Genomic DNA, 13,119 nt, shown 5'->3' on the forward strand with positions numbered 1-13,119 from the left:
GGCTTAAGTAACAGAAATTTATCTTCTCACAGTTCTGAAGGCTGAACGTCCAAGATCAAGGTGTTGGTAGGGTTGATTTTCGCCTGAAGTCTCTTTCTTTGGCTTACAAATGGTCATTTTCTTGCTGTGTCCTCACATGGACTTTCCCCTGTGCCTCCCTAGTATCTCTTCCTCTTCTTATAAGGACACCAATCCTGTTGGGTTAGGGACCCATCCTACGACCTCATTTAATCTTAACTATCTCTTTAAAGGCCCAGTCTCCAAATACAGACACATTTGGGATTAGGGCTTCAACACATGAATGTTGTGGGGACACAATTCTGTCCAAAACGTTATTTAAAAGAACACAGTGGCAAAGATATAATTCCACATCTGATCACCAGCTAGGTGGTGTCACTGTTTACTAATCCTGAACTCACCAACAGGCAGATTTTGGTCTTCTTTTTTTTAATAGTCACTTTATTATATCCACAGGTGGTAAAAATCCCATAGCTACTGTTAGGCAGGGAAATACACACCCTACTAAATATTTAATGCTATCAAGGTTGTGCGACTTGAATATGATTTTGGGGCCAGCAGCCTCAGTGTCTATCTTCCTGTCTGTCTAGATGAGGGAGGCCTGATCATGCTGGGCCTTCAGTGCCACCAATTCTGTCCTCATTTCCAGCAGCTTCCTTACATTCAGTGAACACAATTCTTTTACTCTGCTCTTTTCTAGATCGGAGTCTGGTTGGACATCTGTTTAGACTTTGATCCCTTCCCCATTAATTATCATTTTCACTGACGTAATTCAAGTTTTATTTTCTCATTTTCTNATCTTCAAGGAACAGAATGACAAGACCTATTGTCAACCCTGCTTCAATAAGCTCTTCCTACTGTAACCTCAGCTGGACCCACAGCCTCTTCAGATCTCCGAGAAACTTTAAACCAAGAGAGGAAAGGGTACATTTGTTGTTGCTGACCTTCCACTAAATAGGCTTATAGAGAAAGTAAAACTGGTGAATAAATAAGCGACCTTCTAGATGGTGTGTGCCTAGGCTTGTAGTCTTAAGTTTTAGAGTTCTCATCTGATTGTTTTTCTTTTAATGGGCACTTGGATTTAGATCTGGGCCCTGCTTTCTAGTGCCTCTGCAGATGCATTTTCCACATGCACACATTTATTTCACAACTGGTTTTCTCAGATTTCTTCATTTTCACCCCTGTGATGGCCCTGCTCACATCTGTTCTCCTTTGCCCATCATGACTGGGCCTTGTCAAGCTTCCCATACTTCCCTGCGACTCACTTTCCCGCAATCACCGCTGGGGACTTTATCCTTGCTGTCAAGAATCATGGCGTCACTCTTAAGCTCCTTGCATCTCCCTTTAGTGTATTTCTCTTTTTCAAGAGGAAGTAGATTTTAACTGACTTTGTTAAAGACGACTTTGAGAATACTGACATAATTGATAAATAAAGTGGCTTGTGTTTTAATGACTCAATGTCATATCAGTTTGGTGGATAAACTTTGTGCTTTTCGTGTTAATATACTAGGCACTATGTGCAATTAAATTGTTACCAATATTGTTTACTTCCATTACAATAAGCACTTTTTTTTAATCAAAAGAAATTAAAAGGAGGGATTCCTAGTCATTGAGTTTTCTTTTAATTTGGGCCCATAATATTGATTTTATTTTATTTTGCATTTAGATAAGTGAATTATCTTTAAAAAAAATACTTTATTGGGGAACAGTGTGGTTTTTTCCAGGACCCATCAGCTCCAAGTCAAGTTGTTTTCAATCTAGTTGTGGAGGGTACAGCTCACTGGCCCATGTGGGAATCAAACCGGCAACCTTGGCTAACCACCTGAGCTAACCAGCCACCCAAGTGAATTATCTTAAAAGATGGCAAAGCTTCCTAAAATTGTTTTCATCACTTTGTTTACCNGTAGATGAGGGTAAACGGTGTCAAATATATGCTCATGGAAGGAGAACTGACTCTGGGTGGTGAACACACAATGTGATATTTAGATGATGTATTACAGAATTGTACACTTGAAACCTATGTAACTTTACTAACCATTGTCACCCCAATAAACTTTTTTAAAAAAGAATATTGTTTCAACAGAATACGGGTGGACATAGTTAAGTCTGGAGTGCAGTGGATTGAGGTTAGAATGGGAGATGATGTAAATCGAGGGATACCTGTATTGCACAAGGGTATATTAGGGTGGGAGAAAGCCTCTTGAGAGTTTTGGGGAAAGGGATGGGTAACTTAAGCATGTTTGTGGATAAATAGGGTAAGAACAAGTAAGGGAGGATATAAAGAACAGGAGCTAATTGTTATAGTGAGAGTTCACAAAAGAACGTAGCGATGGGATCAACAGAACAGATGGAGGGGGCAGGAAAAGAACAGGGGGAATTCTGAGACAGGAAGGCAGGAGACAGGATGGATTTAAATGGAGAAGCTGAGGTGAAGATAACATTAGATGGCCCGAATCTTAGTAAAGGAGAGGAAAATATCCACACGAAATGCAGATACCTGAGTGGGGCTGAGGAGTCAACAGAAGCTCAGGAAATTCTGGAGAAATTGATAGAAATACATGAGGAGTCTTAGAGCCACAGGTTTCATTGTGCCGCTAATCATCTCCGTGGCTTTGGGGCAGATCACTTCCCTGCTATGAATTTCAGTTTATTCCTTGATCAAATTATTTACACAACACGTATTTATACGGTGCTCAACATTATACGTATTTTATATCTATTAATTAATTCTCACAACAACCCCGAAACAAGAAAGACAGGAATGGAGAGGCTAAGTGGCTTGTAACAAGCCTTCCAGGCACTAGGGGTAGAACTGGGATCTGATCTGCATCAGGCCCTAGGGACTGTCCTTGTCCAAAGCATTTTTCCTCTATGAACTTACTGGCCTGCTCTCATATTCCCAGCCGGCGCCACCCGAAATGGCTCATCACATGAAAGGTTTAAAATGGCCACAAGGTGGCAGCATTAACTCGTAGATGGATGGACAGACACTGCCATCTGGCCTTGAACTAACCTGAAAGTCAGAATTGGCCCCTTTCTTTATTTTTCTAAAACTCCGATGTATACCTATTTGAAGATAAAGTTACTGTTTGATTTTGTAAGAAGACCAACAGTGAAGGAGCCAGAGAAGTCAAAGAGGAAGTATTCCTCTAGGAATTAAGAGCTTCTGGGAGGGAAAAGAAAGAAGAGAAATTCAGTGTCAGGAGGAGCTAATGAGGCTTGAAAAGATGAATGATTGATCTGTTATCCATTCAGTAAGCAGCAGATTCTGGGTCACTCACTCGCCAAAATCCAGGACCATTCCTCGTTATCATGCCAGTAGCCTTTATTTTAGGATGTGTAGTTTTTCAGAATGTCCAACACAGATAAAGGAAAGTATTACATTATTTTAGAGAGCCAGATGTTTTGGCCAGATTATCTCTGCTGTTAGGGGGCTGAAGCTACAGGTAAAGGTTTATCCTTCTCTTCTCCTCCTTTTTCTTGCTCTTCGTCTCTGTTCTTCTTTTTCTTTTTTATTATTCTCTCTCCCTCTTCCTCTCTCTATTCTTCCTTGGTTGTTGTATTGATCAAGTGCAATAATGAAGATGAAATCTAGTCTTCGGGGTCAGGATAGTCAATGTTATAAAATTCCAAGAGTGGTGCAAAAACTTCCTTGGCCACAGACAAGCACTACCTAGATTGTCACCTACGTGGCTCCTTCTTATTTCTTCTTTTTAGGAAAAAAAAATTAATTTGTTATAACAGAAAATTCTTCCATGAATATTGTTTCATGAAAGACACAAATAGGCAAAATAAGCTTCACTTTTGTAGCTGACTTGACTGGAACACACATTTGTGAATCCCCATGGGAAACAGACCACTTTTCTGGATTCTGAGAGTGTCCCGGCTCGGCCATATTGATTGGCTATAGTAGGAAGAGTAGAGCACAGTGTGAACGTGTATAGACTTTGAGTCAGACAGACTTGAGCGTCTCCTTGCTTTCTGGGGGATGCTTCAGCTTTGTCTGGTATACTCCCAGCTCTAGTCCTCGAAGCAGTCATTTCTCTAAGGAGCCCTGGTTCCTTTAATTGAAAAATATTATTAGAAACCAAGATCTGGGCCCTAGGTGGACACTAAAGTGATCACATCTGTAAAATTGGAAAGGTAATACATTTCTTGTAGAGTTGTGTGAACATTAAGAAAACTAACACATATGTAGAACTTAACAAGGGTTCAAAACAGAAGGCACCCAATTAAGTCATAATTCCGTAGGGGCTGACATGGAATCTTTTGCTTTCTGTAAACTCCCCATTAAAGCTCATTTGAAACTAAGCTGATGGGAATAAAATGTCCTGAAAGGGTTTTGACCCACAGAGCTCCTTGGAACTTGGGGTCCTTTAGTTAGAGCAGGGTTTAGGCAACATGGAGATTCTGATGCTTATCATCTATATTTTGCATTTAAAATTTCTCCCCATTGGGTTTTAGAGAAAGAACCAAATCCCAATACTCACAGGAAGTTTTTTTGGGCTGAGTGGGGATGGTTGGACCCTCCCGCTCCTCTGAAGGCATTTTTGATGGAACTTGGTCATCAATAATTTTAGCCTGGGCCTTTGAGCCTCTTCCATATCACAGTAATGTTTCATTCCCTCAGGAAAAGAGTGTTTTGAAAATAGTGCTTGTCTGACTGTCAGTGAGCCTTGAGTTGCACTGGGGTTGAGACCTTAGGGATATTCCCTCCAGAGGATCCCAAATCTATGAAGATGCCAGCTTCAGGTGGTGCCTCTCACACAGTTGGTATCACTCACTCAGGCTCTGAAACCAGCTGCAACCACAGCTGATGTGCCTTCACATTTTTACCACTCAGCCTCAGGAAATCTTTTAATATTTGAAATCTGACATCCTTAGAGACCAAACAGCTTCTTTTTTTTTTTTTTTCAGACTTCAAAAAGTTCGGTAGTGGAAGGCAGCACTAAATTGAGATCTCATAATCCCCAAGAAACCAGGTATGTTTTTCCCCGACTTTTTCATACTGTGGGTAGAAATAACGGGTTTGTCCAGGAGAAAGGGACTCAGAAGTAGGTGAAAAAACACCGACTCTCCTCTGACACATTTCATAAAAAATTGAGACAGAGTGAGGCTCTGATAGGTAATTTTGGGTCATAATTTCTCAAACAAAAACTGACATAGTCATTGCTAGACAAAATGTTGCTACCAACTGATGTTAAAGTCCAAGTTCATATGATCAACCAACAATTTAATAATAAGATGAATAAATTGGTTTGTATTGAACACCCACCACAGATCACACAGTGGCTGGATTTTTCCATATTTTATCTTACTTAATCTTCTATTGATAGAGGGAAATTGACTTGTTTACAGTCCACAGCTAGTAAGCATTAAAACCATTAATCTAACTCAACTGTTGAGCTTCTAGTCCATTGATTGATTTAGCAAATAATTAAAAGTCTACTATGTGCCTGGCACATAGTAGGCCACGAATAATAATTCACAAAACAGCGACAGGCCTTGTCTCTTTCTTCTTGGAATTTAGTCCAATAGTTTTTCATTGAGAGTCTCCTTTGTAACTCCCCAAAAGGGATTTGATGGATGGGGGTGATTCCTCAAACCCCTTTAGGAACAATTCTGATAAAACTTTTATTTCCAGACTACCTGTCTTGGTGGTTTAGACTCCTATAATCCCTTAAGTTTTAATGTTTTTCAGTTTTCAACACACTTTTGTTATTTCAACTCATTTGTTATTTATTACATAAAGCAGTTTAACAAGTACTATCTTTAAATGCTTTTTAAGTGTCTTTTTCACCGCTCCTTCTGATATGTATTTTCGGCCAGTGCAGAAAAGCTTAGCCTTTGCAGGACTTGGGTGGGAGGAAATACACCACCAGCAGCAATGGGGTTTGAGTTGGCGCCTTGCTGCCCTTCGGGAATGGTGCTCAGGAAAAGCAGCCTTTCCTCTCTCTGCATGATTCCAGATTTCTCCTTGCTGTTCTAGATCCAGACACATTTATAAACAGTAACTGTGGTGCATAATGGAAAGGGTTTTCCATACAGGGAACAAAATGCCTTGAATATTAATTACTAATGTACGAAGACAGCAGTGTGGGGCGGTTCAATGTAGGGCATGTGTGATAACTATGAGAAATCAGACCTATAGATTAGGTGAATACAATCCAGCGGTCAGTATTAACCAAGGACTTTGATCGAATAAATGTTTGAGAATAGAATTCAGAATCCACGCCAAGTCAGCTGCCTTTCATTCTTGGAGATTTTCCCAGGTCATTTAACCTTCGTTGTATTGGAGAAGAGGTTGGTTTATGAGAGAGGAGGATGAATATATCTTTAGTTGAAGGTTCACAGGACTTGGACTCCCCCACCAATGAGCAGCAATATTTGGCTGGCACTCAGGACCTTGAACTAGCCACTTTGTCTTGCATAAATATAAAATATATACGTATGCTGTAAAATACATTATATAAAATATGTAACATATGGAATTGTTGTGATTAAATGATAAAATGAACACAAACAGAGCTTTATAAACTGCAGAACAGTGGTTTTCAACCAGACAAACCACTGCCCCAGGGGACATTTGGTAGTGTCTATAAACATTGTCGGTTGCCACAACTGGAGAGGTGGGTATGTTACTGGCATCTAGTGGGTTGAGGCCAGGGATGCTGCTAAACATCCTACGATGCACAGATCAGCCTCCCCCAGACCCCCAGCTCCACATGCATCCAGAGGTTGAGAAATTCTGTTCCGAGGTATTGTATAGATATTGCAATTATGTAATCGTGTGACCTTGAGGGGCACTACATACCCCAGTTTCCTAATATGTAAAATCAGGAAACCGCTTATCACAGATTGTAGGATATTATATCTGCTAAGTTAGAGACTACACACACATGACAAAAGTCAAAAGGAAAAAACAAATCGAAAGGACTGGATAAATGTAACGGAAAGTGCTTCTGGTTGGAAAGTTAATCGATACATTACTGGATGGAAATCTATCAGTAAGCAAAAAGCAGATGAAAAATATCAAATTCTAAGAAGTTATCCTAAGAAAGAAGAGGTGTGAAAAGACATGTACAAGGGTATTTATTCACTGGAGCACTGTTTATAAAGGTGGAAAATTGGAAAGGAAGGAGTATAATGTCATCGTGGTTCCTGTCCAGCAGTGTTTCACAAGCTGGCTGAGCCAGTTCTTACAAGTCCAGCCACGAACGCTTGGATGTGTAATTGTTACCCGAGCAGGATGGGCTGGGCTGCCCCATTCTGTCTGTGGTATAAAAAATGTTCCTTACAAATCTGATCACGGCAGTTGCTTGCCAAGGTAAGCCAAGGTCAAGTGGAGCTGAAACGTTTTTCTCCTAGTCCCTCGTTTCATCCTTTCTTTTCTTCACACATCTTCTCCCTTCCCTTGTCTCAGCCTGTTTCCACCCACTCCGCTACCAAGGACAGGAAAAGCTTGTAAACAATCTCAGGCTGAGGAAAAACAATAGGAGAAAGCCTTGTGCCCTAGAATTAGGACACAGTCTCTCCCCAGGCTTGTCCATCCTCAATCTTGTTTTACTTCTGAATAGTTTTCATACCACAAGTCCGAGCTAATATTTTGGCAGGAAACATGGATCCAACTAGACAAGAGAACAATCAACTGTTTGTTGTAGAGTTAGCATGAAAAATTGTTTAAACACTTAGATGTTCTATGGAATTCACCAAATATTTATTTACGTGGGCAACAGCACACAGTAGGCTGGGTGGCCAGAGGGGATGAAGACTGTCTCTGTCCCAAGGGGCTTAGCGCCAGTTAAGGAGCTGGGTGGTTGCCCACTAATTCTGTGATAATCAAGCAAGACTCAAATGCTTTGAGAAATCAGAGAAGGGAGGACTTCATTGTAACCAGGATCAATAACAAAGACTTCTGACAGGAGGTGGAGATCTGTTTATCTCCCTGTAAATATATAAATATAAATTTCAATTAAATAACTGTTGAAGGATAAACTCATAAAGACATTAAAAGTTGTAGTTAAGAGCTCTGGATTTAACATCAGACACACCAAGGTTTTAATTCCACTTCCAACACTTACCAGTTATGTGACTTTGGGCAATAGTTTATTATTATTATTATTATTATTATTATTATTATTATTATTATTTTATAATGTGAGCTCTCCAGTCCCATCTAAAAATCCACTAGATTTTAGGAGGAGACAGTAGCTAGAAAAAGGAGACCAAGTGTAACATATACTTCCAACTGAAAATAATCTAAGAAAGCAAAATGCCCTGTTTGCATGTTTTATATTATAGAACATTATTTATAAAGGTGACAAAGTTGAAACAAGGGAGTGCAGCTTTGTCATCTGTACAGTAGTTACTCCTTGTATAAAATGAAGGAAATAATAGAATCAACCCCAAAGAGCTGGTGTGAGAATTCAATGAGTTAACCACAAGTAAAGCCCTTAGATCAGTGTCTGGGATATAGTGAGCTATTATTATGATTAATGCCATACAATTATATGTGCATAGAAAATGTCAGGAAATCACCATAGAAGCTATATTCTTGGGAATGAAATACGCAGGCAAGGAATGAGGGATTTATACTCTTTAACTTCATACTGTTCTCGTTTTTATTTTTTGAAATTGAATAAATAAAATCTCGAAAACAATGCTATCAGACACGTCATAATTTGTTTGATATGATGTAAATAGGTAGAATAATCTAAGCGCTGAGTATATGGACTTTGGACTCCAAAACACAAAGGTGTGAACTCTGATTCTGACCTCTACTAATTAGGTTATTCTAGTCAATACTAAGCTCCCCAAGCCTTAACTTTCTCATCTATAAAATGGGCAGAGTAGCACTAATTTCACAGGAATAAATGCTATTATATAATGGAAGGGCCTAGCATGTGCCTTACACATAGTACATTCTCAATATACAGAGGGTGCCAAAAAATGTATACACATTTTAAGAAAGGAAAACTGTATTAAAATTGTAATACTCAATGTATACCAATAACAAAAGATGAATACAAGTCATGTTTGACTTCTGCAATTACAAGAGGTGCTCAAAGTAGTTGCCATCAGCGTCCAGACACTTCTGATTACAGTGAACTACAGCTTGAGCAACGTTGACCAACGTGTCCACTTGTATACATTTTTTGTACCCCCGGTGTATTGGTAGTCTGTATTTATATTGTTAGGCCCAGCGCAGGCTGCCCCAAGTTATCTCACACTAGCAGATTGATTATTTCAAATAAAAATGACTTAAGAAACAGCAGGAGCAGGACAAGCTCTCTGTCTCTTCTCTGTCTCTCTAAATGCAGGAAATAAACCTCCATGTGACAGGTGCCCTCGCTTCTCTTGACAGCTGAGAGACAACCTGATCACAAGAGTTAAAAAATCCAGTCAAAAAAGCATGTATAAACAAACCTGGTAGCCTTGACTAATTTACTACCTACGCCCAAACCTTGCTTAGATTCCTTTCTAATGAGCACTAACTTTCTTTGTCCTGTCAATTTCTCACAAATTTATTGTCTCTTTGTCTGAACAGTATAAAAAGATGCCTGGTTTGATGATTTCTTTGAGCCTCATTTTATGACCTGAGCATCATATTCTCACGTGCACACATATTAAATTGGTTTTTCTCCTGTTAGTCTACTTGTGTATCATTTTTATTATTTTATTAGTCCAGCTGTAAGAACCTAAGAAGGATAAAGGGGGAAATTCTCCTCTTCCCCGACACTATCATCCCATCATTCCTCTTGTACTTTCATCTGAGTTGCATCGGCTTCTGTTCTTTAATCACCAGGCTAAATCGAAGTTGACCCCAATGGAGAATAGTACAGAAGCGACAGAGTTCATCCTCTTGGGATTAACCGATGACCCCAATCTTTGGGTTCCCCCCCTCCTGGTATTTTTGTTCGTCTACCTCATCACTCTGGCTGGGAATGGGGGACTGATGGTAATCATCCACTCAGACTCCCGCCTCCACACTCCGATGTACTTCTTCCTCAGCCATCTCTCCTTTGTAGACCTGGGTTACTCATCAGCTGTAGGTCCTAAGATGGTGGCTGCATTGCAGTCAGGGAACAAAGTCATCTCCTACAATGGATGTGCTGCTCAGTTCTTCTTCTTTGCGGGTTTTGGCACGGTCGAGTGCTACCTCCTGGCCTGCATGGCCTGTGACCGCCATGCAGCCGTATGTAGACCTCTTCACTACACCACCACCATGACAGCAGGTGTGTGTGCCCTCCTGGCTATTGGCTCCTATGTCTGCGGCTTCCTCAGTGCTTCCATCCACACAGCAGACACATTTAGACTCTCCTTCTGTGGTTCTAATGTGATTAATCACTTTTTCTGCGACATTCCCCCACTCCTGGCTCTCTCATGCTCCAACACATGCATCAGCAAGTTGGTGGTTTTCTTTGTCGTTGGCTTCAATGTCTTTTTCACGCTCCTGGTCATCCTCATATCTTACCTCTTCATATACATCACCATTCAAAGGATGCGTTCTGCTGAAGTACGGAAGAAAGCCTTCTCCACGTGTGCATCCCATCTCACAGCAGTCTCCATTTTCTATGGCACAATCATCTTCATGTACTTACAGCCCCGCTCCAGCCAGTCCATGGACACAGACAAAATAGCATCTGTGTTTTATACTGTGGTGATTCCCATGCTGAACCCCTTGATCTACAGCCTTAGGAACAAAGAAGTGAAAACTGCTCTCTGGAAAATACTCAACAAACTTCATCCCCAATCGTTAAGTGTGAGTAGAAAGTAGGCAGGTAACCAAAATAGAAACTTGCCCTCAGACCAAGATGCCACCATGATTTCTGAGATTTGGCGGATTTCAGTTTTTTCTTCTCCAAAAATACTGGTTGCTTCTGCTATTAGGAGAAGTCATATAAAACAGCACTTTGAAACATCTCACTCAGGAAGATAATCTTATTTTAGGTGAATGACAACATGGGATGTTTACATTGCTCTTGCATTTCTTGACACGGCTTAAAGCAAAAGATGAAAACATAAACTGAAGGCACTGAATTTCCCCTCTCCATTTTTAATTGTAAGACATTTCCATTGACTATTAAAATTTGGTGTCAGGATCACATCTTCCTTGTATTGTCTTTATCATCTGGATGGCACAGCATGATGCTTTTCATTTCTTTGGTCCACGAATTTAAAAGTAAAGTTTTCAATGCTGACAAGGATGTTTCAATATTTTTAATAATGTCTCAGAGAAGGTTGTAATGAAAAGAACAGAGCACTGGATCAAGAATCAAGTGACCCAGTATTAAATACACTTACCCCACCCCACCCCCACCTTTCTGAGCCCACCCACATGCCCATTGTCACTCATCGGTTGTGTGCCATTGTATTCTCCATATCCTTTTGCTAAAGTGTTGGGACAACTTTGGTAGAAACAATAAGCTACCTTGTGTATATAACAGTTCTAATAGATAAATTGTTTGAACTTTAACCTGAATAAACGTACCTTTCTTCAGAGAGACTGCACTCTGTTCTATGTTTTTGGCCTTTGTCTAACATAATTACCAAAACTTGCAGAAGGTTTGGAGAAAAAAGACATTTTCACCCCCCAAGGGCTATGAAAAAGGACATTTATCTTTTGAATTAAACGCTTGCATTTCTCAGCACCCTTAAGTTTGACGAATCTATCGTGAATAGATCTTAGCTTTCTGTGCCCTCTTTGCTTCTGTTTTGGTTTTTTTTTTTTTCAAGAATTCAGTTCACCTCTGGATCCCTGTTGCTTTCTGATGTTCTGTAATTAGATGCTGCAAAAATAAAAAAAAACCTGTGGAAATTCATTTGAGATAGGAATGGCATGATGAGGCACGACAGAAGTCCACCTTCAGCCTTGTTTCACGTGCTCGATGGTGTGAGTGAATGTGTGTGCATGGGAAGGGAGTGATGATTAATTTTCCTTCTCACATATCTACTGCTTGATAGTGTTTATAGCTACAATTAGTCTAAGTCATCACGTAGTTCATGATTTCAAGATCACACACAAAAATGACTATTTATTTTAAATGTGAAAACCAGAAATCTTGGTGGGATAAATCAAGGAAATTAGTGTTGAGATTATCACATGCCATTATGCACAGGGCAGCCTCTGCCTGGGAAGGGCTGATCATGAGTCTTGTGGAGAGAGGAACAAAGAGGGAATTTTGTGTCGGCTGAGTGGCTCAGTTGGTTAAGAGCTCATTCAAGAGTGCGAGCTCTGAGCAACAGTGGTTCGATGCCTGGCCTGAGCTGAGCTGCTGCTGAGCTGCCAACAGGTGGCAGGATGGCTCAGCTAAAAAATAATAATAATAAAAATAATAATAANAAACAAAGTTCCTGCCCTCATGGCGCATGTGTTCTAGAGACGGACAATAATTAAACTAGCTGACTGACTGACTGACTAACTAACTAACTAACTAACTAAAGAGAGAGAGAGAGAGAGAGAGAGAGAGTTATAGGGAGCTATTTGAGATAGGCTTTTCAGTGGACAAAGCATAGAGTCCTTTTTTGTTTTAAAGAAAAATAAATCATAAGTTCATACTGATAGTTCAAATTTAAGTGTAAGATTACATGTTTTTTCTTTACTTGTTTTACTTTATACTTGTGTCTTTTTTACACTCAAAATCTTGCTTATCAAATACATGAATTACCACATTACTATTATTAATTATTTGATTTACTATAAATCTACGTATAATAATTTCAAAAACACAATATAAACCTTGCAAATAACAAGATTATTGAAAACAGTTTAAGATTTCTCTGTGGGTCTATTTGTCTTTAGATTACATCCAGTATGACTGTACAGTTAAAATACTGTCTTTTAAAGGCATTAGAATAAATTATTGTCTTTCTTTGGTCATATCACCAATTTGCTGTACAGTTAAGTTAATTTGTTTCAACTTAAGTTTTTAGGAATTTACTTTTTCTGTTTTTAAAAAAATTTTATAAAACAACAATTGAAACTATGTACTTATTTAGGAGCTCTTTTTATTCACTATATTCTTTTGAGATGTATTAGCAAATATTGCCTTCAGTTTGCCCTTTCTCTTGGCTTTGCTTATGGTGTTCTTTGGTCATGCA

The 13,119-nt window shown here is 39.5% G+C and overlaps 1 protein-coding gene across 1 annotated transcript; it reads left to right on the plus strand.

The window, feature by feature from the left end:
* The first annotated feature begins 9,844 nt into the window (after window positions 1-9,844).
* LOC109389996 (olfactory receptor 1444) lies at window positions 9,845-10,795 on the plus strand. The gene has a single exon (XM_019655970.1). The coding sequence runs from the start codon at window positions 9,845-9,847 to the stop codon at window positions 10,793-10,795; it is 951 nt and encodes a 316-aa protein (XP_019511515.1).
* The last annotated feature ends 2,324 nt before the right edge of the window (window positions 10,796-13,119 follow it).

The sequence above is a fragment of the Hipposideros armiger genome, unplaced genomic scaffold, assembly GCF_001890085.2.
Source record: "Hipposideros armiger isolate ML-2016 unplaced genomic scaffold, ASM189008v1 scaffold_253, whole genome shotgun sequence".
NCBI lineage: Eukaryota > Metazoa > Chordata > Mammalia > Chiroptera > Hipposideridae > Hipposideros > Hipposideros armiger.